Below are 25,229 nucleotides of genomic sequence, written 5' to 3'. Positions count from 1 at the left end.
ACCCTCCAGGCCCGCTATGCAGACATCTTCCCTTCCAAGGTTTGTGTGCAGAACATCCTGCCCACGCGGCAGGCTTCAGGCTACACCTGCCCCAGCACCAGCCTCTGGGACCTAGGCAGCGGCTCCTGGTGGCCCTGCACCCACCACCAGCATCCGTTTCACCTGCAGTTGAAGATCCGTGAGGTACCCAGAAGATCATGCAGCGGCCACTCCCACGGAGAAGCCCCCAGGGCTGAGGCTTCTCCCCCTGGACCGCCCCCAACTGGCACCATAGCTGCCTCTACCCAGACTCCCAGCCCCATGGGGGTCCTGACCCCACCTCACCCGGCTTGGATTTTGGCTCCGCCCAGGCCGTCCCACCACTGCTTCTGCCCCAGACAGCCTGGACAGCCTGGCTGAAAGGGGACTCCCCAGCTCTGCCCCCGACCCCCAGGTCCCTCACACAGCTACCACAGGTAGGTGGGGGACCCCGGAGAAGATCCCAGGACACACAGTACCCTCTGAGGACATGGACAGTATGTGGGGATAGCATAGGATGGTTATCTCCTCCCAGGTAAAGCCATTTCATCCTTTCTAGTTTAGGACAGAATGAGTCCTGCTCCTCTTTTATATATCCCCTACCCCTGCAGCTCCCTCCTGGTGCCGGGGGCAGCTGGGGGGCCGCAGGGGCAGTCTCCCTTCTCCAAGCCCCTGTACATAACCTGGAGTGTGTGACCTTCAAAGCTTTTCACTTAAGGCAACATAGCTCCTGCCAGGGCTGCAAGCTGGAGTGTGGTGCGGGCCTTGGGCCACAGAAAGTACCTGTGGAATAGGGGGAGTTCATGCACCCCTTTTTTCCCCAGAGGGGCTGGACTCAGGTTAGTTTGGGGGTGGGGGCTCCTGTACCTTGCCACAGACACCAGGAGGGTTTTCTCCCCACCCCTTCCTGCCCTTCCAACTTGGGTTGTACTTTCTAAGAAGGTGATTCCCCCTGCCCTTGCCCCCTTCCCCAGAACAGAACATGTTGATCGTGTGCAGTATTTATTACTGTGCCGAGAAGCCGCGATGACCAAGATTAAAGCTGTTTAACACCAAATAATAATAATAATAAAATAAAAACTTGACTTCACACTGGTTTGGCCTGATCTGTTGGGGCCTGGTGTAGAAACTCACCCCAAAACAATTACCTCCCACCATTATATAATGGTGGCCACAATTCCAAAATTGCATACTTTTGTAATTGATACACAAAATATAAAGAAAAAATTAGAGGCCAGGACCAGAGGCTCATGCCTGTAATCCCAGCACTTTGGGAGGCTGGGGCAGTGGATCACCTGAGGTCAGAAGTTGAAGACTAGCCTGGCCAACATGGTGAAATCCCATCTCTACTAAAAATACAAAAAGTAGCCAGGAATGATGTCGGGCGCCTGTAATCCCAGGTATTCAGGAGGCTGAGGCAGGAGAATACCTTGAACTGGGGAAGTGGAGGTTGCAGGGAGCTGAGACTTCGCCACTGCACTCCAGCCTGGGCAATAGAACAAGACTCGATCTCAAAAATTAAAAAAAAATTAGCCAGGCATGGCGGCACATGCCTGTAATCTCAGCTCTTTGGGAGGCTGAAGCAGGAGAACTGCTTGAACCAGGGAAGTGGAGGCTGCAGTGAGCCGAGATTGCACCATTGCACGCCAGTCTGGGCAACAAGAGCAAAACTCCATCTCAAAAAAAAAAAAAAAAAAAAAAAAAAAAATCAAAGCCTACCACTACAAAAACACCAACAAATCACAAAGGAAGACAGAAAGAGAGAAACAAAGGAACCACAAAACAGTCAGAAAACAATTACAAAATGATAATAGTAAGTCCTTACCTATAAAAATTAGTTTATGAGTAAATAGATTAAACCCACTAATCACAAGACACAAAGTAGCAGAATGAATAAAAAAACAATTCTCAATAATATGTGGCTTACAAGAGACTCACTTTTGCCTTAAGGACACACTTAGACTAAAAGTGAACGAATAGAAAAAGATGGCTGGGCGTGGTGGCTCCTGCCTGTAATCCCAGCACTTTGGGAGGCCAAGGCAAACGGATCACTTGAGGTCAGGAGTTCAAGACCAGTCTGGCCAACACAGTGAAACCTCATCTCTACTAAAAATACAAAAAAAAAAAAAAATTAGCCATGCATGATGGTGGGCACATTTAATCCCAGCTACTCAGGAGGCTGAGGCAGGAGAATCTCTTGAGTCCAGGAGGTGGAGGTTGCAGTGAGCCGAGATCGCGCCACTGTACTCCAGCCTAGGTGATAGAGCGAGACTCTGTCTCAAAAAAAAAAAAAAAAAAAAAAAAAAACCAAGGAAAAAGAAAAAGATATTCCACCCAAATTATAGGCAAAAGAGGACAGGGCAGGTATACTCATTGCAGACAATTAGACTTTTGGTCAAATTTTGTCATAAGAGACAAGATCACTATATAATAATAGATCAATTTATAAAGAGGTGTAACAATTGTCAAATACATGACAACATTGGAGCACCTAATATATAAATCAAATATTAACAGAAATGAAGGAAGAAACTTACAGCAATATAAGAACAGTAGGGGACTACTGTGTCCCACTTTCAGCACCAGATAATCCATCCAAACAGAAAGTAAGTAGGGAAACAGTAGATGTGAATAACTATAGACCCAATAGACCGAAGAGGCATAGATAGATTATTTTGCCAAACAGTAGAAGAATACATTCTTCTCAAGGGCACAGGAACATTCTCCAACACAGATCATATATTGGGCCACAAAATGACTCTTAACAAATTTTAAAAGTTTGAAATCATATTATGTATATTTTATCACAATAGTATAATATTAGAAATCAATAGCATAAAGATTTTATTACTGAAGCGCTATTCATAATAGCCAAAATTTGGAAGCAACCTGACTGTCCACCAACAGATGAGTGGATGAAACAAATGTCACATATACACAGTGGACTACCATTCAGTCATAAAAAGAATGAGATCCTGTCACTTGCAACAACATGGATGGAACTGGAGGACCTTATGTTAAGAGAAATCAGCCAGGCATAGAACAATAAACTTCACATGTTCTCACTTACTTGTGGGAGCTAAAAATTAAAATAATTGAACTCATTCGGGTGCAGTAGCTCACACCTGTCATCCCAGCATTTCAGGAGGCTGAGGCAGATGGATTACCTGAGGTCAGGATTTTGATACCAGCCTGGCCAACATTGTAAAACTCCATCTCTACTAAAAATACAAAAATTAGCTGCGTGTGGTGGCACATGCCTGTGATCCCAACCACTTGGGAAGTTGAGGCAGGAGAATCACTTGAACCCGGGAGGCAGATGTTGCAGTGAGCTGAGATCCCACAGCCGCACACCAGCCTGGGTGACACAGCAAGACTTCATCTCAAAAAAAAAAAAATTAAACTCATGGAGATAGAGAATGAAATAATGATTACCAGAGGCTGGGGAGGGTGGTAGGGGTGGGGAGAAGTGAGGATATTTATTGGTATAAAAATATGGTTAGAACGAATAAATAAGACCCAGTACTTGATAGCACAACAGGGTGACCATATGTAATAATAATTAATTGTACCTCTTACAATAACTGAGTATCATTGGATTTCTTGTAACACAAAGGACAAATGCTTGAAGTGATAGGTATCCCATTTACCCTGATGTGATTATTACACATTGCATGCCTGTATCAAAATATCTAATGTATCCCATAAATATGTATACCTACTATGTACCCACAGAAATTAGAAATTTAAAAATATACATATCTTGACACAAATAAAGATAAAAAGCAACATATCAACAGTTACGGGATACAGCAAAAGCAGTTTAAGAGTGAAGTTTATTGCAATAAATGCCTATATTAAGAAAAAAGAAATAGATCAAATAATGTAATTTCACACCTCAAGAGAAAAAGAAAAACAAACCAAATGCAAAGTCAGTAAAAGCAAGAAAACAGTAAAGATCACAGCAGAAATAAATAAGATATAGACTAGAGAAACAATAGAAAAAAATCAGTGAACTAAATCTGTTTTTTTAAAAGATAAATAAATGAACAACCCTTAGAAAAACTAAGAAAAAAAGAGAAAAAACTCAAACAAATAAATCAGAAATGAAAGGTGACACATTACCACTGATACCAAAGAAACACAAATGATCATGAGACTACCATGAAAAATTATAAGCCAACAAAATTTGATAACCTAAAAAAGAAATTGGATAACCTTGGTTATAGGAATAAATTCCTATAACCACACAATCTACAAAGATTGGATCATGAAGAAACTGAAAATCTGAAAAGACTACTAATAGGTAAGGAGATTCAATCAGTAACAAAAAATGCTACCAAAGAAAAGGCAGTACTAGGTGACTTTACTGGGGAAAGCTACAGAACATTTAAAATGGAAATAATAGGCCAGGTGCAGTGGCTCATGCCTGTAATCCCAGCAGTTTAGGAGGCTGAGGCGGGCAGATCACTTGAGCTCAGGAGTTCGAGACCAGCCTGGGCAACATAGTGTGACCCCCATCTCTACTAAAAGTACAAAAAAATAGCCAGGCATGGTGCTACATACCTGCAGTCCTAGCTATTCGAGAAGCTGAGGTGGGAGGATCACTTGAGCCTGAGAGCTGGAAGTTGCAATGAGCTGAGGTCGCGCCATTTCACTCCAGCCTTGGTGACACAGCGAGATCTTGTCTTAAATAGATAAATAAAATGGAAATAATACAAAAAAGTCTTCCCAAAAGAATGGAAGAGGAGAGTATGCTTCTTTTTTTCTTTTTGAGACAGAGTCTCGCTCTGTCTCCAAGGCTGGAGTGCAGTGCAGTGGTGTGATTTCGGCTCACTACAACCTTCACCTCCTAGGTTCAAGCAATTCTCCCGCCTCAGCCTCCTGAGTAGCTAGGATTACAGGCGTGCACCATCACGCCCGGCTAATTTTTGTATTTTCAGTAGAGACAGGGTTTCACCACGTTGTCCAGGCTGGTCTTGAACTCCTGACCTGAGGTGATCTGCCTGCCTCGGCCTCCCAAAGTACTGGGATTACAGGCATGAGCCACCTCGCCCGGCCAGGAGAATACACTTCTAAATGCATTTGAAGAAGACATTATTACTCTGATACTAGAGTCAGAAGAGGACACTATGAGAAAAAAAAAAAAATTATAGGCCAATATTTGTGATGAGCCAACTAGCAAATCCTCAACAAAATACTAACAAACTGAATTAGATCACACATTAAATACCAGATGGCCAAGTGGAATTTATTCTTAGAATGCAAGGATGATTCAAATACACAAATCAATAAATGTGACCACATGCAGAAAAACAAAATTAGATCTTATCTCAAACCATATGCAAATCTCAACTCAAAATGGATGAAAGACTTAACTGCTGTAAGATCTAAAGCTGTACAACTACTTTAAAAAATTAGGGATAAGTTCCTTAACTTGGGTCTTAATAATGATTTTTGGGATACAAACTCCAAAGCATAGACAACATAGGCAAAAATGGACAAATAAAATTATATCAAACTAAAAAGCTCCTGCACAGCCAAAAAAAACAATCGACAGAGTAAAGACTCAAACTATGAAATGTGAGAAAATATTTGCAAACTGTACATCTGATAAGGGGTTATCAGACATACAATAACCCCCAAATATACAATAGCCCCAAATATACAATAACTCAAACAATTCAATAGTATGAAAACAACCTCATTCCAAAAATGGGCAATGAACCCAAATTTTTTTTTTTTTGCGATGGAGTCTCACTCTGTTGCCCAGGCCAGAGTGCAGTGACATGATCTGGGCTCACTGTAATGTCCATCTCCTGGGTTCAAGTGATTCTCCTGCCTCAGCCTCCCGATTAACTGGGACTACAGGCGTATGCCACCACATCTGGCTAATTTTTGTATTTTTAATAGAGACGGGGTTTCACCATGTTGGTCAGGCTGGTCTGAAACTCCCGACCTCAGGTGATCCGCTCACCTCAGCCTCCCAAAGCGCTGGGATTACAGGCGTGAGCCACTGCACTTGGCTGAACCTGAACATTTTTTAAAGGAAGACATAAAAGGCAAATAGGGATACGAAAAAATACTCAACCTCATTAATCATCAGAGAAATGCCAATTTAAACCACAATTAGATGGCACTTCATATCTGTTAGATAAACAGAAAGATAAGTGTTTACAAGAATGATTTTATAGAAAGAAAGATAAGTGTTTACAAGAATTTTATAAAATGCTGATAAAAAAGTAAATCAGTACAACTATTATGAAAAATATGGGTATTCATTAAACAATTGAAAATAGAATAACCATATGGTTCAGCAACCCCACTAATAGTTACATACTCAAAGGAAAGAAAATCAGTATGTCAAAGAGATATCTACACTTTCATGTTTATTGCAGCATTAATTGACAATAATCAAGATATGTAATCAACCCTAAGAGAACACATAGTTGAAATATGGAAAAGAAACTAATCCCCAGAAAGAAAGAAAAAAGAAGCAGACGTACAGGAATAAGGTTCATAACTAAGGGCGGTGAAGTGGGAGAGAAAGAGAAAATTTAAATGGTTGCTTTTGGTTTCTGGTCACTTCCTAGTTTCAGTTTAAGTCTTCATGAGATCCAGCTATGTCTCTTGTCCTTGGATGCCATGACATACCCTTGTATACATCCAAACTTTTTCCTTTATGCCTAAGCTAATGGTTTTTTTTTGTTTTGTTTTGTTTGAGCCGGAGTCTCACTCTGTCGCCCAGGCTGGAGTGCAGCAGCGTGATCGCAGCTCACTGCAACCTCCACCTACTGGGTTCAAGCGATTCTCCTGCCTCAGCCTCCTGAGTAGCTGGAATTACAGGCATGCACCACCATGCCAGGCTAATTTTTATATTTTTAGTTGAGACAGGGTTTCGCTGCATTGGCCAGGCTGGTCTCGAACTGCTGACCTTACGGGATGCGCCCACCTTTGTCTCTCAAAGTGCTGGGATTATAGGTGTGAGCCACTGCACCCGGCGGAATTTTTGTTACTTACAATTCAACTGTCTTTGAGTGAAGCATCTGGCGTATAGCACCTAATTACCATTTTGCTCTTATGAAAAAGGAAGTTTATGTTCCAATTTACCTAATTAAACTAAATGTTCTTAAACTAAAGCCACCTACACTTGAGAGAAAGAAATCACGGTTTCAAAAATATGTCTTCACCAAAAACGTATTTGTGGCAAATAATTAAAACTATATTAATAGCCTTTTTTTCCATTATTAGAAATGGCATGGAATAACATAAATAAATAATTTACGTAATTTACCAACTTAAAATTTTCTCATTAATCAAGGCCAGCACTAGTCAATATTTGCTTATTTATAAAAGTGAAGACAATTTTCTAGTGTATTAATAGCATTAGACAGTATAAGACTCTTCTCAGAGTAAATAGCTTGGGTTTGTCACAAATTAAACTTTATGCATGAAAATTTAAATTATAAACAAAATAAATAATTTTTATAAAATTATCTTAAGGGTTATTTAAATGGAAAATTATCTAAATTCTCTAGAAAAATAAACTACAGACTATAATTTCATAAAGGCTATATTCAAATCTACATGGTAAAAAGCTACTTTTTGAAAAATAGCAAGTATCCTCCAAAAACATCAACTAAGCTCTTGAGATTAAAACCCCCAAATTAATAGGGCATCTAAAAATTAATGCAAATTATATCAAATGTCAGTACTGACCTCTTTTTCAGCTTCTTTAAATGTTGCTTCTTTCTCCTTGACTCGCTGCATAAATCTCTGTTTCAACTCTTCTTCTTCCCTCTGACATTGATCATAGAACTCTTGTCTTTTGGCTTCAAAGATTTCTTGAAAACTAAAGAGAAATGTTTTCTTAGTCTTATATTAAAATGAGGTAGGAGAATCGCTTGAACCCAGGAGACGGAGGTTGCAGTGAATCAAAATCGCACCACTGCACTCCAGCTTGGGAAACAGAGTAAGACTCCATCACAAAAAATAAAAAATAAAAAATAAAAAATGCTAGTATAAACATGTAAAAAATATGTATTGTATGTTACATCCTATATAAGGAAATTTACCAACATTCTCTCACGTTTAGCAGCACAAAATGGAAATTTCCATATCATAAGATGTAAAAACCAAAGCACAATACTTAAGATCAGAGTATATAGAGAGTATATGTAAAGAATACTAGAATTTTTCACTTATATGAGTGAATTCTTATCCCCACCACTTTCCAGCATATCATACTTCTTCACATCTTTTGACAATAAAATTCAGGGAAACCTCTAATGTATGAGACGATTTTCAAAAATCCTCTAAAACAAAACAAAAAGTCTTTCAAAATATCATTATTATTCATTTAAGATAGTTAAATTTTGGGTGTCTACAAAGAACAATGAATGATATAACTGGATTATATACACTACAGTGCCATACTTTTTTTTTTTTTTTTTTTTGGTAAACGAAGAGCAAACTTCTTTATTGTACACAGTACAGAATATAACGCAGCTTGGCAGGATGCATACGGCCCTGCGCAGGGGAAAGTATTTCAAATCAACTGGCAGGTTAAAGCCTTTCTGCACTGTAGACTTTCCACACTCTGGAAAAGAAGCAAACAAACAAACCCCAAAGAACCCCCGAAAAAACCAAAAACCATCCGGGAGGTGCATGAGTCCAATGGGAATGCAATGGTGATGCTGCTGTCCTACACCCGGTGACAGCACAGGCCACGTAAGTTACAGCAGGGGAGGGGTAGCTCAGGCTACAGAGGATTATTTTCATATTGCTAAGACAGCATAAATCCATTCAAAAAAAAAAAAATCCAAACCAGGGTAAGTAAAGAAAGGAAAACCAAATCTATACAGCATTTACAACAAATAAATCTCTAGCCAGCTGGCGGTAAAATATGCATCTATGTATAGACTATGTGTAGGTTAAGAAAGCTATAAATATGGTTTAGAAAGAGTCCTTTGATTAGAGTACAACGCTAATTAAGGCCCAAGCTTCAGGTTTACCACCTTTGTGGGCTAATTAGCTTCCAATAGAGGAGAATCTCACGTTTCCATAGCTATAAAGTGCACCCCTTACCCCTGTGAACCTCTTCACAAATGTGCTGTCGGTCATAAGGGGGACAGTTTGAGACTGTGGAGTGCTCCATTGATAGAAAAGCAGTTCAAACATGTGTCTCTCACTCACGGAGTCAGCACTGCCTCCTTCACATACGAGGAACAGTGTAGTCCTTCTTCATGTGCTAAATGTCATGGGGAGCACAGAATTCTACCAGCAGAGCAGGCAGCAAGGTACCACCAGTAACTTTTCCTCTACTTTGAGCTCAACTTTCACGTAGCTTTAGCTTGGTTGTTTAAAACTTTTCCAATATAATACAGCAATGAGAATAATTTCTTTTTTAAAAAAGGCAGGAATCTAGAATGCTAGCACTGTTGCTTACCTGTCAGTTACACACGTAAGTCTCAAACCCTACTGAATCATACAGGTAGGGTCTAAAGTCCAAGATTTAAAGAAAAAGGAAAACAAAACAAACTGATGAAATGGAAATTGTCATCAGTCATGCCCAGGGAAGAATCCCAAGGGTTCTCGCCAGGTGACCAGGTTTCCAAAGGACATGACACATGTTATATACATATGCTTTCCAGAGAGGGCATGTTAGTGAACATGGGGAACTATACACAGAGAATCTAAGCTTGTGTCCAGGCTGCCCTGCACACTTCAAAAATGTACAACTCAGGTGCAAATGTTCCATCAGGTTGTCTGGTGCAGAAAGCACAAAGCAGGCAACATGGCGGGCTTTCACATGGCCAAGGGGAAGCCTCAGCAAAGCCCCTCTCAAGCTGCAGTATCTTCATAAGTTGGCACGGCCCTGGCTAAAGGACACAGTGCACAGTTACCAAAAGGTTTTTGTTTTTTGTTTTTTTGCTTTAAATACCAAAACTACAAAAATCAGTTTATAAACTGTTTTTCCAAAACAACCACCAAAACAAAACAATCCCCCAAATCAAGGCAAAACAAAATACTGTCAAAAGTGTTAATCGCCCTTCTCCTAAAATAAAAGTCATCCACACTCAGCCATGTGATTGGGAAGAGAAAGGGTGCTTGCTCTACTTGGCGACCACATGGCTGATGGTTCCCAAGAGTAGCCATGGTTTATGATTTTGAGAACCACGGAGTGGGCTACAGCTGTTCTAACTGCCCCCCCTTTTTCTAGACAAGGGGTAATATTTCAGATTCAGCTAGAAGAGCTTTCCAATGTTTAAGATACATTTTTAACCCTTAATGGTTTGAGCCTCCCCAACTTAGCCTTCTTACTTTTCTATGGGTTTGTGATTTTTCGACAAATTGTGCAAATCAGAGCCCTTCTATGTAAAGGCATTTAGTAGTCCATGATCGATGCAGATTGTCACATACTGTGTCCCGTTTTGCGGGTACTAACCTGAACAAGATATTGCTTTGCATATATTGTCCATGGTAAGGAGACTCCATTTTGATCTCTTCCCAGAAACCTCATCAGAATCAGAGTTGAGGCACCAGCCTTTTGGTGGTTTTTTGCCCCTCCCTGTTCCCACTCCCCAGCCAATGTATCTGTCTTTAAGGGTGCCAATCCAGAGACGACTTGGGTTCTCCAGATAATACTCAAAGGGCAAGCTTTAGGAACAGTCAAAAACACAAACAAAACCACTGCCCTCCTTTGCCTGAATGGGAACTGCTAGCTCTAGGGTTTGGCCACTCTGCCACTCAGAAACTTAGTAAGCAAAGCCTTCGGCATAGGGGAGGCTGCTGCAGTGGTCCATGTCCAGGAGGTAAGCAGGGCTGTCTTCAAAGTGGGTCAGCGGCAGGGTGTCCTCCTCGCTGAGGTGGCACTCGGACTCTGCCTTCAGGAAAGGACGCTGATTATCCGGGAAAGCCATGGAGAAGAGGGCATCTGGGTCACAGACAAATTTGTAGACGTATCGCTCTCCAGCCGCCTTCTGCATGATGCCCTTTTCATAGTAATAGCGGAGAGAGCAGCTCAGCTTGTCATAGTTCATGGCTGGCCGGTTCTTCTGGATGCCCCAGCGCCGAGCAACCTCTTCCGGTTCTATCAGCTTGAACTCCATGCCTCGGCCTGTCCAGGCAATGAAGTGGGCATTGGCTGGGTCATCAAGAAGGGTGACCAGGAACTGCCACAGCTGAAGGGAACCTCGCCTCTGGTAAGGGGGCCCCTCTCGATACATGGTAGGCTCCTGTTTGACTTTGCCTTCCAGTCTCTCAGGCACAACACAAGTGTCGTCAAAGTATAATCGGGGATCTTTTTCATATGAAAAACCTTCATGGCTGCTGGAGAAATAACCCCCTCTCATGTAGGATGACTGACAGTTAGGCACTTCTGAATCGACGCAGTAATCCCGAGGCTCCTGCTTGATTCCCATTGGTGACTGGAACCCGTGTGCTGGGGGCCCTGGCATGCCCGGGACCCCATGTTCATAGAGTGGGTCATGGTATTCTTGTTTGAATCCCTGAGGGGGCGGGGGAGCTGCAGGGACAATATAGGCTCTGACATTTGCCGATGGTAACTGGGGCGATTATCTCCAGGAACTCCTGGCTGAGGAGGGAAGGGGTGGCAGGGTTCAGACAGTTGTCTCTGAAATCTCTGTTCTGATGGATACTGGTTTTCAGGCATCATCTTTGGCATCTGCAGGGGTTGATCTACAGTGCCATACTTTTGCAGCACAACTCCTATTCTTCTTCCTTTTTTTTTTTTTTTTTTTTTTTTGAGACGGAGTCTCGCTCTATCGCCCAGGCTGGAGTGCAGTGGCCGGATCTCAGCTCACTGCAAGCTCCGCCTCCCGGGTTTACGCCATTCTCCTGCCTCAGACTCCCGAGTAGCTGGGACTACAGGCGCCCGCCACCTCGCCCGGCTAGTTTTTTGTATTTTTAGTAGAGACGGGGTTTCACCGTGTTAGCCAGGATGGTCTGGATCTCCTGACCTCGTGATCCGCCCGTCTCGGCCTCCCAAAGTGCTGGGATTACAGGCTTGAGCCACCGCGCCCGGCATTTTTTTTTTTTTTTTTTTTTTTTTTTTTTTTTTTTTTTTTTTTTTGAGACAGTCTTGCTTTATTGCCCAGGCTGGAGTGCAGTGGCACGCTCTCAGCTCACTGCAACCTCCGCTGCCCAGGTTCAAGCGATTCTCCTGCCTCAGGCTCCCAAGTAGCTGGGATTACGAGTACCCACCAACACACTTGGCTAATTTTTTTTTGTATTTTTAGTAGGGACGGGGATTTACCGTGTTGGTCAGGCTGATCTTAAACTCCTGACGTCAGGTAATCCGCCTGTCTCGGTTTTCCAAAGTGCGGGAATTACAGGTGGGAGCCACCATACCCAGCTCTGTTCTTCTTCAAGTTAGAGCAATACACCTGCTCTCAAACTTTTCTCATTTAACTTCCAGGACACTGCACTACTGCTTTTCAGCTGGTTCCTCCATCAAACTCTTCCTGATATCTTTTGTCAAACTTTGCTAATATTTTTCCATTTTTTTCTATTCCTTTTTTTTTTTTTTTAGATGGAGTCTTGCTCAGTTGGCCAGGCTGGAGTGCAGTGAGGTGATCTCGACTCACTGCAACCTCTGCCTCCAGGGTTCAAGCAATTCTCCTGCCTCAGCTTCCCAAGTAGCTGGGATACAGGCGTGTGCCACCACGCCCGGCTACTTTTTGTATTTTTAGTAGAGATGGGGTTTCACCATATTGGCCAGGCTGCTCTCAAATTCCTGACCTCAGATGATCCACCCGCCTCAGCCTCCCAAAGTGCTGGGATTACAGGCGTGAGCCACCATGCTCGGCCTATCCTTTCTTTCATATAATATAGATACATTTCATATAAATACAAAAAATACAACAAAATACTGGGTTTCTTCTTCAATACACATTTCAGCATATACATATATTGAATACACATATTTCAACATAAAAATGAGATCTCGCATTATATTGTTCCTACTAACTATATCTTCATCAAAAGATGATAAAAACATCTAACATTCAGGATGTTTTCTTTAGGATGGTTCAAGATGGGAGAAGTATAATCATTCTTATACCCAAATTATTGTACCTTGTGTTTGTAGGGGACTCCTACTTGCTAGCGGTTGTGCTAGCAATATTTTTACTCACCTAACTGGCTGGTTGTCTGGGCCCACATCTGTAAAGCCCATTTTCTGCAGTTTTTGGTACCTATAACATTCATAGTGCTGAGTGTGGGTTTTTTCTTTTAGATTTTCCATATTGGTACAAAGAAGCATATCTCGGAGCTTCACGAAGTCACAGTGATTTTCATTTTCCACTAGTTAAAAAAAAAAATGAATCAACAACATTCAGTATCAATCCCTGACAATCAGTAAGTGTTCATGAATGAATACATGAACACAAAACACATTTAAAATAACATACAACTGAACAATTTGATTAATACCTATAATTCTTATAACCATGTAAGTGTAGTTGTACTATACATACCAGTCATAGGCAGATATTATTTACAGGTTAGCAAATTTGCTTTAAACTTATTACCTGAAGAATAAGCAGGAAATACTGAAATACTATTTTATATGCATATTTGCTATAAGTTTTTATTAACAATTACGTTAGTTATAAACTACCTCTGGGTATTTCGGAGTGCTAACAGAATATGTAATATAACATCACTAGTGTAAATAATTTTATCAGAGTAAATTCTGCTAGCAAAAAAGCCTTACAATTGTAAACACTTTTGTTATAAAATTACATTTATATATCATATTTAGGAGACACTGTTAGTCAATATTCAAAACCAATCAACAAATTCACATAGCTGTTTTAATGATACATACAGACTGACAGTAAAGACATGGAAAGATATTCCATGCAATTAGAAACTAAAAGAGAGAGCACGGAGAGCTATACTCCTATCACAGAAGATAGACTTTAAGTCAAAAACTGTAAAATGATATAAAGAAGGTCATCGTATCATGATGAAGAGGTCAGTTCATTTAAAAAATAACAATTGTAAATACATATGCACCCAATACCACAGCTTTTAAATATATAAGGCAAATATTAGTAGACCTGAGGGGGAGATAGACTGTATTACAATAATAGTAAGGGACTTACATACCCTACTTTCAGCAATGGACAGATTATCCAGACAGAATATCAGTAAGAAAATGTCAGATTTAAACTACAGTTTGGACCAAATAGGCCTAATGGACATATGTGGAATATTTCATCCAACAGCAAAGTAATACACATTTTTCTCAAACAAACACAAGACATTCTTCAGGATAGATTATATGTTAGGCCACAAAGTAAGTCTTAATATATTTTGAAAGAATGAAATAAAAATGTGAGTGCAGATGTCTTTTGACAGATCAATTTCATTCCACTAGGGTACACACCCAGAAGTGGTACTGCTGGATCATACGGTAATACTATTCTTAGATTTTGAGGAACCCTCATATTGTTTCCCAAAATGGCTGTACCAACTTCAATTCCCACCAATGATGTTTAAGAATTCCCTTTCCTCAGCCGGGCACGGTGGCTCACGCCTGTAATCCCAGCACTTTGGGAGGCCGAGGTGGGCAGATCATGAGGTCAGGAGATCAAGACCATCCTGGCTAACATGGTGAAACCCCATCTCTACTAAAAATGCAAAAAGTAAGCTGGGCAGGGTGGCGGGCACCTGTAGTCCCAGCTACTCGGGAGGCTGAGGCAGGAGAATGGCGTGATCCCGGGAGGTAGAGCTCGCAGTGAGCCAAGATCAGGCCACTGCACTCCAGCCTGGGCTACAGAGCGAGACTCCATCTCAAAAAAAAAAAAAAAAAAAAGAATTCCCTTTTCTCTTGGGAACATATATACACTGTTGGTGGGAATATAAATTAGTTCAGCCATTGTGAAAAGTAGTTTGATAATTTCTTTTTTTTTTTCTTTTTTCTTTTTATTTTTTTTTTGAAACAGAGTTTCGCTCCTCACCCAGGCTGTAGTGCAGCAGTGTGATCTCGGCTCACTGCAACCTCCACCTCCTGGGTTCAAGTGATTCTCTGGCCTCAGCCTCTCGAGTAGCTGGGATTACAGACATCCACCACCACGCCGAGCTAATTTTTGTATTTTTAGTAGAGACGGAGTTTCACCATGTTGACCAGGAATGGTTTCGAACTCCTGACCTCAGGTGATCCACCCTCCTTAGCCTCCCAAAGTGCTGGGATTACAGGCGTGAGCCACCGCGCCCGGCCTGACAATTTCTTAAAGAAGTTAAAACAAAACTACCATTTGACCCAGCAATCCCATTATCAGGTTTATACCCAAAGGAATATATATTGTTCTATCATAAAGACACAGGCACGTGTATGTTCATCGCAGCACTATTCACAATAACAAAGACACAGAATCAATATAAATGCCCATCAGTGGTAGACTGGATAGAAAAAATGTACATATACACTATGGAATACTGCACAGCCTTAAAAAAAAAGAACAAGATCGTGTCCTTTGCAGAAACATGAATGGAGCTGAAGCCATTATCCTAAGCCATGTAATGCAGGAACAGAAAACCAAATACCACACACTCTCATTTGTAAGTAGGAGATAAATATTGAGAACACATGGACACAAAGAGGGAACAACAGATGCTGGAGCCTCCTTGAGGGTGGAGGGTGGGAGGAGAGTGAGGACAGAAAAGCTACTATGCTTACTTTTTTCTTTTTTTTTCTTTTCTTTTCTTTTTGTTAGTATATGTGCTGCTGAAAAAAGCGAGTACTTTTTTTTTTTTTTTTTTTGAGATGGAGTCTTGCTCTGTTGCCGAGGCTGGAGTGCAATGGCGTGATCTCGGCTCACTGCAACCTCCGCCTCCTGGGTTCAAGTGATTTCCTGCTTCAGCCTCTCAACTAGCTGGGATTACAGGAGCGCGCCACCAAAGCCTGCAAATTTTTGTTATTTTTTAGTAGAGATGGGGTTTCACCATGTTGGTCGGGCTAGTCTTGAACTCCTGACCTCAGATGATCCACTTGCCTCGGCCTGCCAAAGTGCTGGGATTACAGACTCGAGCCACTGTGTCTGGCCAGTACTATGCTTACTATCTGTGTGATGAAATAATCTGTACACCAAACCCCCATGACGTGCAATTTACCTACATGACAAATTTGCACACATACCCCTGAACCTAGAATAAAAATTTTTTAAAAAAAGAATTCTCTCTTCTCCATATGCTTGCCAGTACAGGTGATGGTTTGTCTTTTTGATAATAGTCATTCTAACAGACATGAGATGACACTTTATCACGTTTAATTCGCATTTTCCTGATGATTAGAGATGCTATTTTTTTTTTTTTCATGTTTCTTTTGGCCATTTGTATTTCTTCTTTTGAGAAGAGCCTGTTCAGGTCCTTTGCCCATTTTCCCTTGTGTTATTTGTTTTCTTGCTATTGAGTTGTTAGAGTAATAGCAAAAATATTATATATTTAGGACATTAGCCGCTTGTCAGATGTATAAGTTGAAAATATTTTTTCCAATCTCCAGGTTGTATCTTCCTGCTATTAATTGTTTCTTTTGGTTTTGTTGCTGGTGTTTTTGAATTTTTTTGTTTTTTGAGGCGGAGTCTTACTCTGTCACCCAGGCTAGAGTTCAATGGCGCGATCTTGGCTCACTGCAACCTCCACCTCCCGGGTTCAAGCGATTCTCCTGCCTCAGCCTCCCTCCCAAGTAGCTGGGATTACTGGCACCCACCACCATGCCCAGCTAATTTTTGTATTTTTAGTATAGACGGGGTTTCACCATGTTGGTCAGGCTGGTCTGAAACTCCTGACCTCAGGTGGTTCACCTGTCTCAGCCTCCCAAAGTGCTGGGATTACAGGTGTGAGTCACTGCACCTGAGCAGCTTTTGTTGTAAATCCGCTCTCCTGTGGCAGAAGTGCACAGGCCAGGGATCATGAAAACCCTCGAGTCAAACCTGGGTATCAGGCTTGGAGTTGGTTTTACTATGGACACATTCAATCAGCCCAAAGCTGTGGTAACAGTGATGGCACAGCTTGACCTTTCCCTTCTGCCTTTTCCTTGTACAGACTGAGTTCTCTTCTTGGATGGAAGACACCTTTTGACTCTTGCAGTTTGAAGATTCTTATGTTTATTTTCTTCTTCTTCCTCTTCCACTATCATTTCTTCTACTTGTATCACCTTTTATGTTTCAGCAGATTTCAGGGGTGTTTGAATAGCTTCTGCAGTTAGTTTGTTTATTTCAGTGATATCCAGGTCAGATATTGCTGCCTCTTCCAAGCCCTGTTTGTTTCTTCCAAGGGAGAAGTAGTCGAGCCATTCATCTTTGCACAGTGCCTTGGGGAACCGCAGGATCTGGATGTTGTAGAGTTTATCCACCTCCTTGAAGAGGTTCTGCCTTTCTGACTCAATTGACTTGATTCGTATTTCTACTTCACGGTCGAAGTCTTTAAGAAAGGAGGCGAGCTTCCACCTCCCTAAGGAGTTGGTCTTGGCCACCCAACTACTGCCCTTCCTAGGAGCCATGGTGTTCGGTGGAGGCTGCAGGGAGTGACAGAGATGAGGCAGGAAGGCAAACTCTCCTCCAATTTTAAATCCAGTTTTACAGTTCTTTGTTTTTTTTCCTTTTCTTTTTTTTTTTTCGAGACGGATTCTTGCTCTGTTGCCCAGGCTGGAGTGTAGTGGTGTGATCTCGGCTCACTGCAACCTCCGCCTCCCAGCTTCAAGTGATTCTCCTGCCTCAGCCTCCCAGGTAGCTGGGACTACAGGCACGCACCACCACGCCTGGCTAATTTTTCTTTTCTTTTTTTTTTTTTTTTTTTTTGAGACGGAGTCTGGCTCTGTCGCCCAGGCTGGAGTGCGGTGGCCAGATCTCAGCTCACTGCAAGCTCCGCCTCCCAGGTTCACGCCATTCTCCTGCCTCCGCCTCCCAAGTAGCTGGGACTACAGGCGCCCGCCTTGTCGCCCGGCTAGTTTTTTGTATTCTTTAGTAGAGATGGGGTTTCACCGTATTAGCCAGGATGGTCTCGATCTCCTGACCTTGTGATCCGCCCGTCTCGGCCTCCCAAAGTGCTGGGATTACAGGCTTGAGCCACCACGCCCGGCCAATTTTTCTATTTTTTTAGTAGAGAAGGGGTTTCGTCATGTTGTCCAGGCTGGTCTTGAACTCCTGACTTCAGGTGATCTGCCCGCCTCAGCCTCCTAATGTGCTGGGATTACAGGTGTGAGCCACTGCACCCAGCATTTTTTTTTTTTTTTTTTTTTTTTTTGAGACAGAGTCTCGCTCTGTCGCCCAGGCTGGAGTGCAGTGGTGTGATCTCGGCTGACTGCAACATCTGCCTACCAGGTTCAAGTGATTCTCCTGCGTCAGCCCCCTGAGTAGCTGGGATTACAGGCGCCCGCCACCACACATGGCTAAGTTTTTGTATTTTTAGTAGAGATGGAGTTTTGCCACGTGGGCCAGGCTGGTCTCAAGCTCCTAGCCTCAAGGGATCCACCCGCCTCAGCCTCCCAAAGTGCTGGGATTACAGGCATGAGTCACCGCGCCTGGCCAAGTTTTACAGTTCTTAGTGTGCAGATATTTTACTTCCTTGGTTAGATTTATTCCTAAGCATTTTATTTTTCAGCTTTATTCACAATAGCCAAGATATGGCAGCAATTTAATCTAAATGCCCACCAACAAGGTATACAATAAAATACTAAAGATTTTTAAAATATTTTTAAAAATACTCAGGATTTTAAAAAGAATGAAATCCTGTCATGTGTAAAACATGAATGAAACCATAGGACATTATGCTAAGAGAAATAAACCAGGCACAGAAGGACAAATACTGCGTAGTCTCACTTACGTGTGGTAACTAAAAATATCAATCTCACAGAGATAGAGAGTAGACAGGTGGTGAGTGGAGGAAAGTTGGGAGGCTGAGGGATGGGGAAATGAAAAATATTGATCAAATGGTACAAAGTTGTAGTTAGACTGGAGGAATAAGCTTCAGTGATCTATGGCACTGCATGGTGACTACAGTTAATAATAAGATACTGTATATTTCAAAATTGCTAAAATGGGGAGTGGGGTGGAGCAAGGTAGCTGAATAGAACCCCTCATCAATCATCCCCCTACATAAACACCAAATTGAACAATTATCCATGCAAGAAAGCACCTTCATAAGAATGAAAAATCAGGTGAGCAATCACAGTATCTGCTTTTAACATTATATCAAGAAAAGAGGCACTGAAGATTGTAGTAAAGAGAGTCTTGCATAGCCTATACCATCTGACATTCATCCCCCAGCAGCACCATACTGAACAGAGAGAGAATCTGTGTGCTTTGGGGAGGGAGAGTGAAGTGATTATGGGACTTTGCATTGGAACTCAGTGACTGCCCTGTCACAGTGGAACACAACACAGGGCAGAATTCTGCTAGTGCCCACAAAGGCAGCATTTTTTTTTTTTTTTTTTTTTTTTTTAGATGGAGTCTCACTCTTTCAACCAGGCTGGAGAGCAGTGACGCGATCTCGGCTCACTGCACCCTCCACTTCCCAGATTCAAGTGATTCTCCTGTCTCAGTCTCCCGAGTAGCTGGGACTACAGCTGCACACCACCATGCCCAGCTAATTTTTGTATTTTTAGTTGGGACAGGGTTTCACCATATTGGTCAGGCTGGTCTTGAACTTCTGACCTCAGGTGATCCATTTGCCTCGGCCTCCCAAAGTGCTGGGACTACAGGTGTGAGCCACCACTCCCGGCCAAAGGGAGCATTTAACCTAGCTCCCACTAAAGAGGAATCCCCCATGCCAGAGACAGATAGGAACTTCAGTTCCAGCTACCTCTACCACTAGTTAATTAAAGTGCCCTGGGGTCCTGAATAAATTTGAAAGGCAGTCAGGCCACAAGGTCTGCAGTCCTTAGGCAAATCCAGGTACTGAGCTTGCTCAGAGCCAGTAGAATGGGAATGCGCGTGACCCAGCGAGACACCAGTTTTGGTGGCCAAGAAGTGCTTGTATCACACCTCCCCCAACTCCAGGCAGTGCAGCTCAAAGAGAGACTCCTTCCACTTGTGGGAAAGAGAAGGAAGATTAGAAGAGAACTGTGTCTTACAACTTGAGTAGCAGCTCAGCCACAGGAAAACACACCACTAAACTGATTCCTGAAACCCCCAATTCCAGGCCCTACTTCCTGGACATTTCTAGACCCACTTTGGGACAAAAGGGAACTTGCTTCACTGAAGAGATGGACCCAGCTTGGCAGGACTCACCACCTGCTGACTAAAGAGCCCTTGGGCCTTAAACGTCAGTAGTAGCAAGGCAGTAGTTGCCATGGGCCTTCGACAGGACCCAGTAATTTGCTGGCTTCATATGTGACCCAGTACAGTTCCAGCTGTGGTGGCCACAGAAGTGACTATGTCACCCTTCCCTCAACTCCAAGCAATCTAGCATAGGGAGACTCCTTCTGTTTGGGAGAAAGTGAGAAAAGAGTTTGAGAGATTCTGCCTAATAATCCAGGGAATTCTCCCAGATATTATCCAAGACCACTGAGGCAGTATGAGTCTGCAAGAGTCACAGTGTTACTGGGCTTAGGGTACTCCCTAGTAAATTCCCTTTGAATACTTAGAAAACCTTCTCAAGAAGAACAGGCACAATTGAGCCCAGACTGCAAAGACTACAATAAATATCTAACTCTTCAATGCCCAGACATAGATGAACATTGACAAGCATCAAGACCATCCCAGAAAACATGACCTCACCAAATGAACCAAATAAGCCACTAATGACCAATCCCAATCATATATCTCAGGACAGAGATATGTAACCTTTCAGAGAACTCAAAATAGCTGTTTTAAAAGAGCTCAATGAAATTCAAGACAACACAGAGAAGAAATTCACAATTCTATTAGCATTATTATATGCCAAGAGTGAACAATCTGAAAAAGAAATAAAAACTAATCCAATTTACGATAGCTATAAAATACCTAGAAATAAACATAGCCAAAGAAATGAAAAATCTCTACAATGAAAACTATAAAATAATGATGCAAGAAATTGAAAAGGACATAAAACAATGGAAACATAGTTCATGTTCATAGATTGGAAGAATCAATAATAATGTTAAAATGTTCATACTACCCAAAGAAATCTACAGATTCAATGCAATCCCTATCAAAACACCAATGACATTCTTCATAGAAAAAGAAAAAACAATTCTAAGATGTATATGAAGCAAAAAAAATACTTAAAGCAATTCTGGGCAAAAATAACAACACTGGAGGAATCACACTACCTGACTTCAAAATATACTACAAAGTTATAATAAGTGAAACTGCATGGAATCCATGTAAAAACAGACACATAGACCAATGGAACAGAATACAGAACCTAGAAATAAATCCACACAGCCACAGAGAACTCATTTTCTTTTTTTTTTTTTTTTTTTTTTTTAGGCGGAGTCTCGCTGTCTCCCAGGCTGGAGTCCAGTGACCAGATCTCGGCTCACTGCAAGCTCCGCCTCCCGGGTTTACGCCATTCTCCTGCCTCAGCCTCCCGAGTAGCTGGGACTACAGGCGCCCGCCACCACGCCCGGCTAGTTTTTTTTGTATTTTTTAGTAGAGACGGGGTTTCACCGTGTTAGCCAGGATGGTCTCGATCTCCTGACCTCGTGATCCGCCCGTCTCGGCCTCCCAAAGTGCTGGGATTACAGGCTTGAGCCACCGCGCCCGGCTGAGAACTCATTTTCAACCAAGGTGCCAAGCACATACATTGAGGAAAGGATAAGTGCTTCAATAAATGGTGTTAGGAAAACTGGATATCCATTTTCAGAAGAAAGAAACTAGACTTTCATCTCTCACCACATATAAAAATCAAATCAAAATGGATTAAACACTTAAACCTAAGACCTCAAACTATGAAATGACTGCAAAAAGCATTGGGGAAACTCTTTAAGACATTTAGTGAGTAATACCTCACAAGCACAGGCAATCAAAGCAAAAATAGAAAAATGGGATCACCTCAAGTTAAAAAGCTTCTGCAAAACAAAGGAAATCATCAACAAAGTGAAGAGACCACCTACACAATGAGAAAATATTTGCAAACTATTTATCTAACAAGAGATTAATAACCAGAATATACTTAAGAAGCTCAAACAACTCAATAGGAAAAAATCTAATAATTTAATTTAAAATGGGCAAAAGATCTGAATAGACATTTCTCCAAAGAAGACCTACATATATCTTTTGTCTTATTGATAATAACTGTTTTAACATGTGTGAAGTAACTGCTCATTGTGGGGTTTTTTTAAACGCCAAATAAGCAAATGAAAAGGTTTTCAGCATCAATGATTACCAGAGAAAGGCAAATAAAAACTACAATGAGATATCATCTCACTCCAGTTAAAAAAGCTTTTATCCAAAAGACAAGCAGTAACAAATGCTGGTGAGGATATGGAGAAAAAGGAATCCTTGTACACTGTTGGTAGGAATATCAATCAGTGCAGTCTCTGTGGAAAACAGTATGGAGTTTCCTCAAAAAACTAAAAGTAGAACTACCATATGATCCAGCAATCTCACTAGTAGGTGTATACCCAGAAGAAAGGAAAGTAGTATATCAAAGAGATAGCTCCACTCCCATGTTTCTTACAGCACTGTTCACAATAGCCAAGATTTGAAAGCAACCTAAGTATCCATCATCAGATGAATGAATAAAGTAAATGTGGTACATATACATGATGGAGTACTATTCAGTCACAAAAAATAATGAGATCCTGTCATTTGCAACAACATGGATGGAACCTAGGACATTGTGTTAAGTGAAATAAGCAAGACACAGGAAGACAAACTTCACATGTTTTCACTCATTTGTGAAGCTAAAAATTAAAACAATTGAACCCATGGGGGTAAAGAGTGGAATATTGATTACCAGAAGCTAGGAAAGGATTGGGAGGGAGAGAAGTAGGGATGGTTGATGGGTACAAATATATAAATAGAATGAATAAGATCTAGTATTTGACAGCATGAAAGGGTGACTACAGTCAACAATAATTTACTGTACATTTTAGAATAACTAAAAGAGTGTAATTGGATTGTTTGTGACACAAAGAAAGGATAAATGCTTGAGTTGATGGGTACTCTACTTACCCTGATGTTATTACTGCACATTGAATGCCAGTATCAAGTATCTCACGCACCCTATAAATACACCTACTAGGTCTCCATAAAAATTAAAAATTAAAAAACACAGGCCTGGTACAGTGGCTCATGCCTGTAATCCTAGCATTTTGGGAGGCTGCAGCGGGCAGATCACCTGAGGTCAGGAGCAAGAGACTAGCCTGACCAACAAGTCAAAACCCTGTCTCTACTAAAAATAAAAAAAAAAATTACCCAGGCATGGTGGCATGTGCCTGTAATCCCAGCTACTTGGGAGGCCGAGGAAGGAGAATTGCTTGAACCCAGAAGGCAGAGGTTGTAGTGAGCTGAGATCACACCATTGCACTCCAGCCTGGGTAACAAGAGCTAAACTCCATCTCAAAAAAATTAATTAATTAATTAATTAAAAACACAATAAGCTTTTACTTCACCCATGCTAAAATGGCTATTATCAATAAGACAACAAGTGCTGGTGAGGACATGGAAAAAAGAGAACCCTTGTGCACTGTTTGTGGCAATGTAAATTAGGATAGCCATTATGAAAAACAGTATGGAGTTTCTTCAAAAAATTAAAAATAAAGCAACTACCATATGATCCAGCCATCTCACTACTGGATATATTACCTCCCAAAAATGAAGTCAGTATGTCAGAGAGATACCTACACTACCATTATTCACAAGATCCAAGATATGGAAGCAATCTAAGTGTCCATGAATAGATGCATGAAGAAAAAACTGTGGCATACATGTGCAATGGAATACTATTCAGCCTTAAAAATCAGGAAATCCTATCATTTGCAGCAACATGGATGGAACTGGATGACTTTACACTAAGTGAGTGTGCCAAGCACAGAAAGACAAATAGTAAATGATCTCACTAATAGTAAAAGTTAAACTTGTAGAAACAGAGAGTAGAATGGTAGTTATGTGAGTTAGGTAGAGGGTATGGTAGGAGAGATGTTGGTCAAAGGATACAAAATTTTAGTTAGATAAGAACAAGTTAAAGAGATCTATTGTACAACATAATGACTATGTTAATAACAATATTTTATATTCTTGAAAATTACTAAGATAGATGTTAAGTTTTCATCACAAAAATAATTGAGATAACACATGTTAATTATATCAATTTAGCCATTCCACAATGTATATGTATTTCAAAACATCATGTTGTACATAAGTACATACAATTTTATTTGTCAATTAAGATTAATTAATTAATGAAAAATAATTTGTATGGGTCTCCTGTGTTTATCAGGTCCAGAAGATTGACCACAATATATGGTTTATTGTGATTAATACTGTGACCAAATTTTATACATCAACATATAGTATAGATATATACTTCATAACATATACTAGTATGTAATACAACATAATATAATAAATATTAAAACATTAAGTTTTAAGTATGTTTAACAAATTTTAAAATTTCTAATATGTCAATTTTAAAAAAACATCATTTGGGGCTGGGCATGCCTGTAATCCCAGCACTTTGGGAGGCCAAGGCAGGTGGATCACCTGAGATCAGGAGTTCGAGATCAGCCTGGCTAACATGGTGAAACCCCGTCTCTATTAAAAATACAAAATTCAGCTGGGTGTGGTGGTGAGCGAATGTAATCCCAGCTACTCGGAAGGCAGAGGCAGGAGACTAGCTGGAACCCGGGAGGTGGAGGTTGCAGTGAGCCAAGATCGTACCACTGCACTCCAGCCTGGGCAACAAGAGTGAAACTCTGTCTCAAAAAACAAACAAACAAACAAACAAACAAAAAACATCATTTGGAAACCAGCACAAGTAGAAATCTTCCATTCCCCAATAATTAGTGCCACAAGTATATGAACAAGACAATAAATCACTGCTTACTACACTATTCTAACTTAGTATGATGCTAAATAATAATATAAATGTCAAAGGTATAATCTTTAGCCAAAGGTAAATTGTACTTTCTTGTTTTAAAAGGCTTATCACTCTTATTTCTAGTGACCAGTTTAAAATGGTTTCTACATTAGGTAGTAATGAATTTATGTAACATGTCTACACACTAGTATTTTTGCTTCCATTTTGTTTAAAGT

General features: G+C 41.1%; 1 protein-coding gene and 1 pseudogene across 2 annotated transcripts in view; both read right to left on the bottom strand.

Moving 5' to 3' along the window:
* SEPTIN14 (septin 14) overlaps positions 1–25,229 on the bottom strand; it is a 74,473-nt gene that overhangs the window by 4,993 nt on the left and 44,251 nt on the right. The window contains exons 8-9 of the mRNA XM_010380543.2: positions 13,176–13,344; positions 7,738–7,870 (exon numbers count right to left, since the gene is read on the bottom strand). Of these exons, the coding sequence (XP_010378845.1) occupies positions 7,738–7,870; positions 13,176–13,344 (302 nt within the window). The remainder of the gene's footprint in view (positions 1–7,737; positions 7,871–13,175; positions 13,345–25,229) is intronic.
* On the bottom strand, positions 9,450–13,039 carry LOC104675889 (annotated as a pseudogene). Its single transcript, XR_004058030.1, has 2 exons — positions 13,006–13,039; positions 9,450–11,718 (listed from the first exon to the last, which is right to left on the bottom strand). The product of XR_004058030.1 is annotated as an ETS translocation variant 5 pseudogene (transcript).

The sequence above is a fragment of the Rhinopithecus roxellana genome, chromosome 6 (genome assembly GCF_007565055.1).
Source record: "Rhinopithecus roxellana isolate Shanxi Qingling chromosome 6, ASM756505v1, whole genome shotgun sequence".
In the NCBI taxonomy this organism is placed as follows: Eukaryota; Metazoa; Chordata; class Mammalia; order Primates; family Cercopithecidae; genus Rhinopithecus; species Rhinopithecus roxellana.
This window is presented reverse-complemented; position numbering and strand designations above follow the sequence as displayed.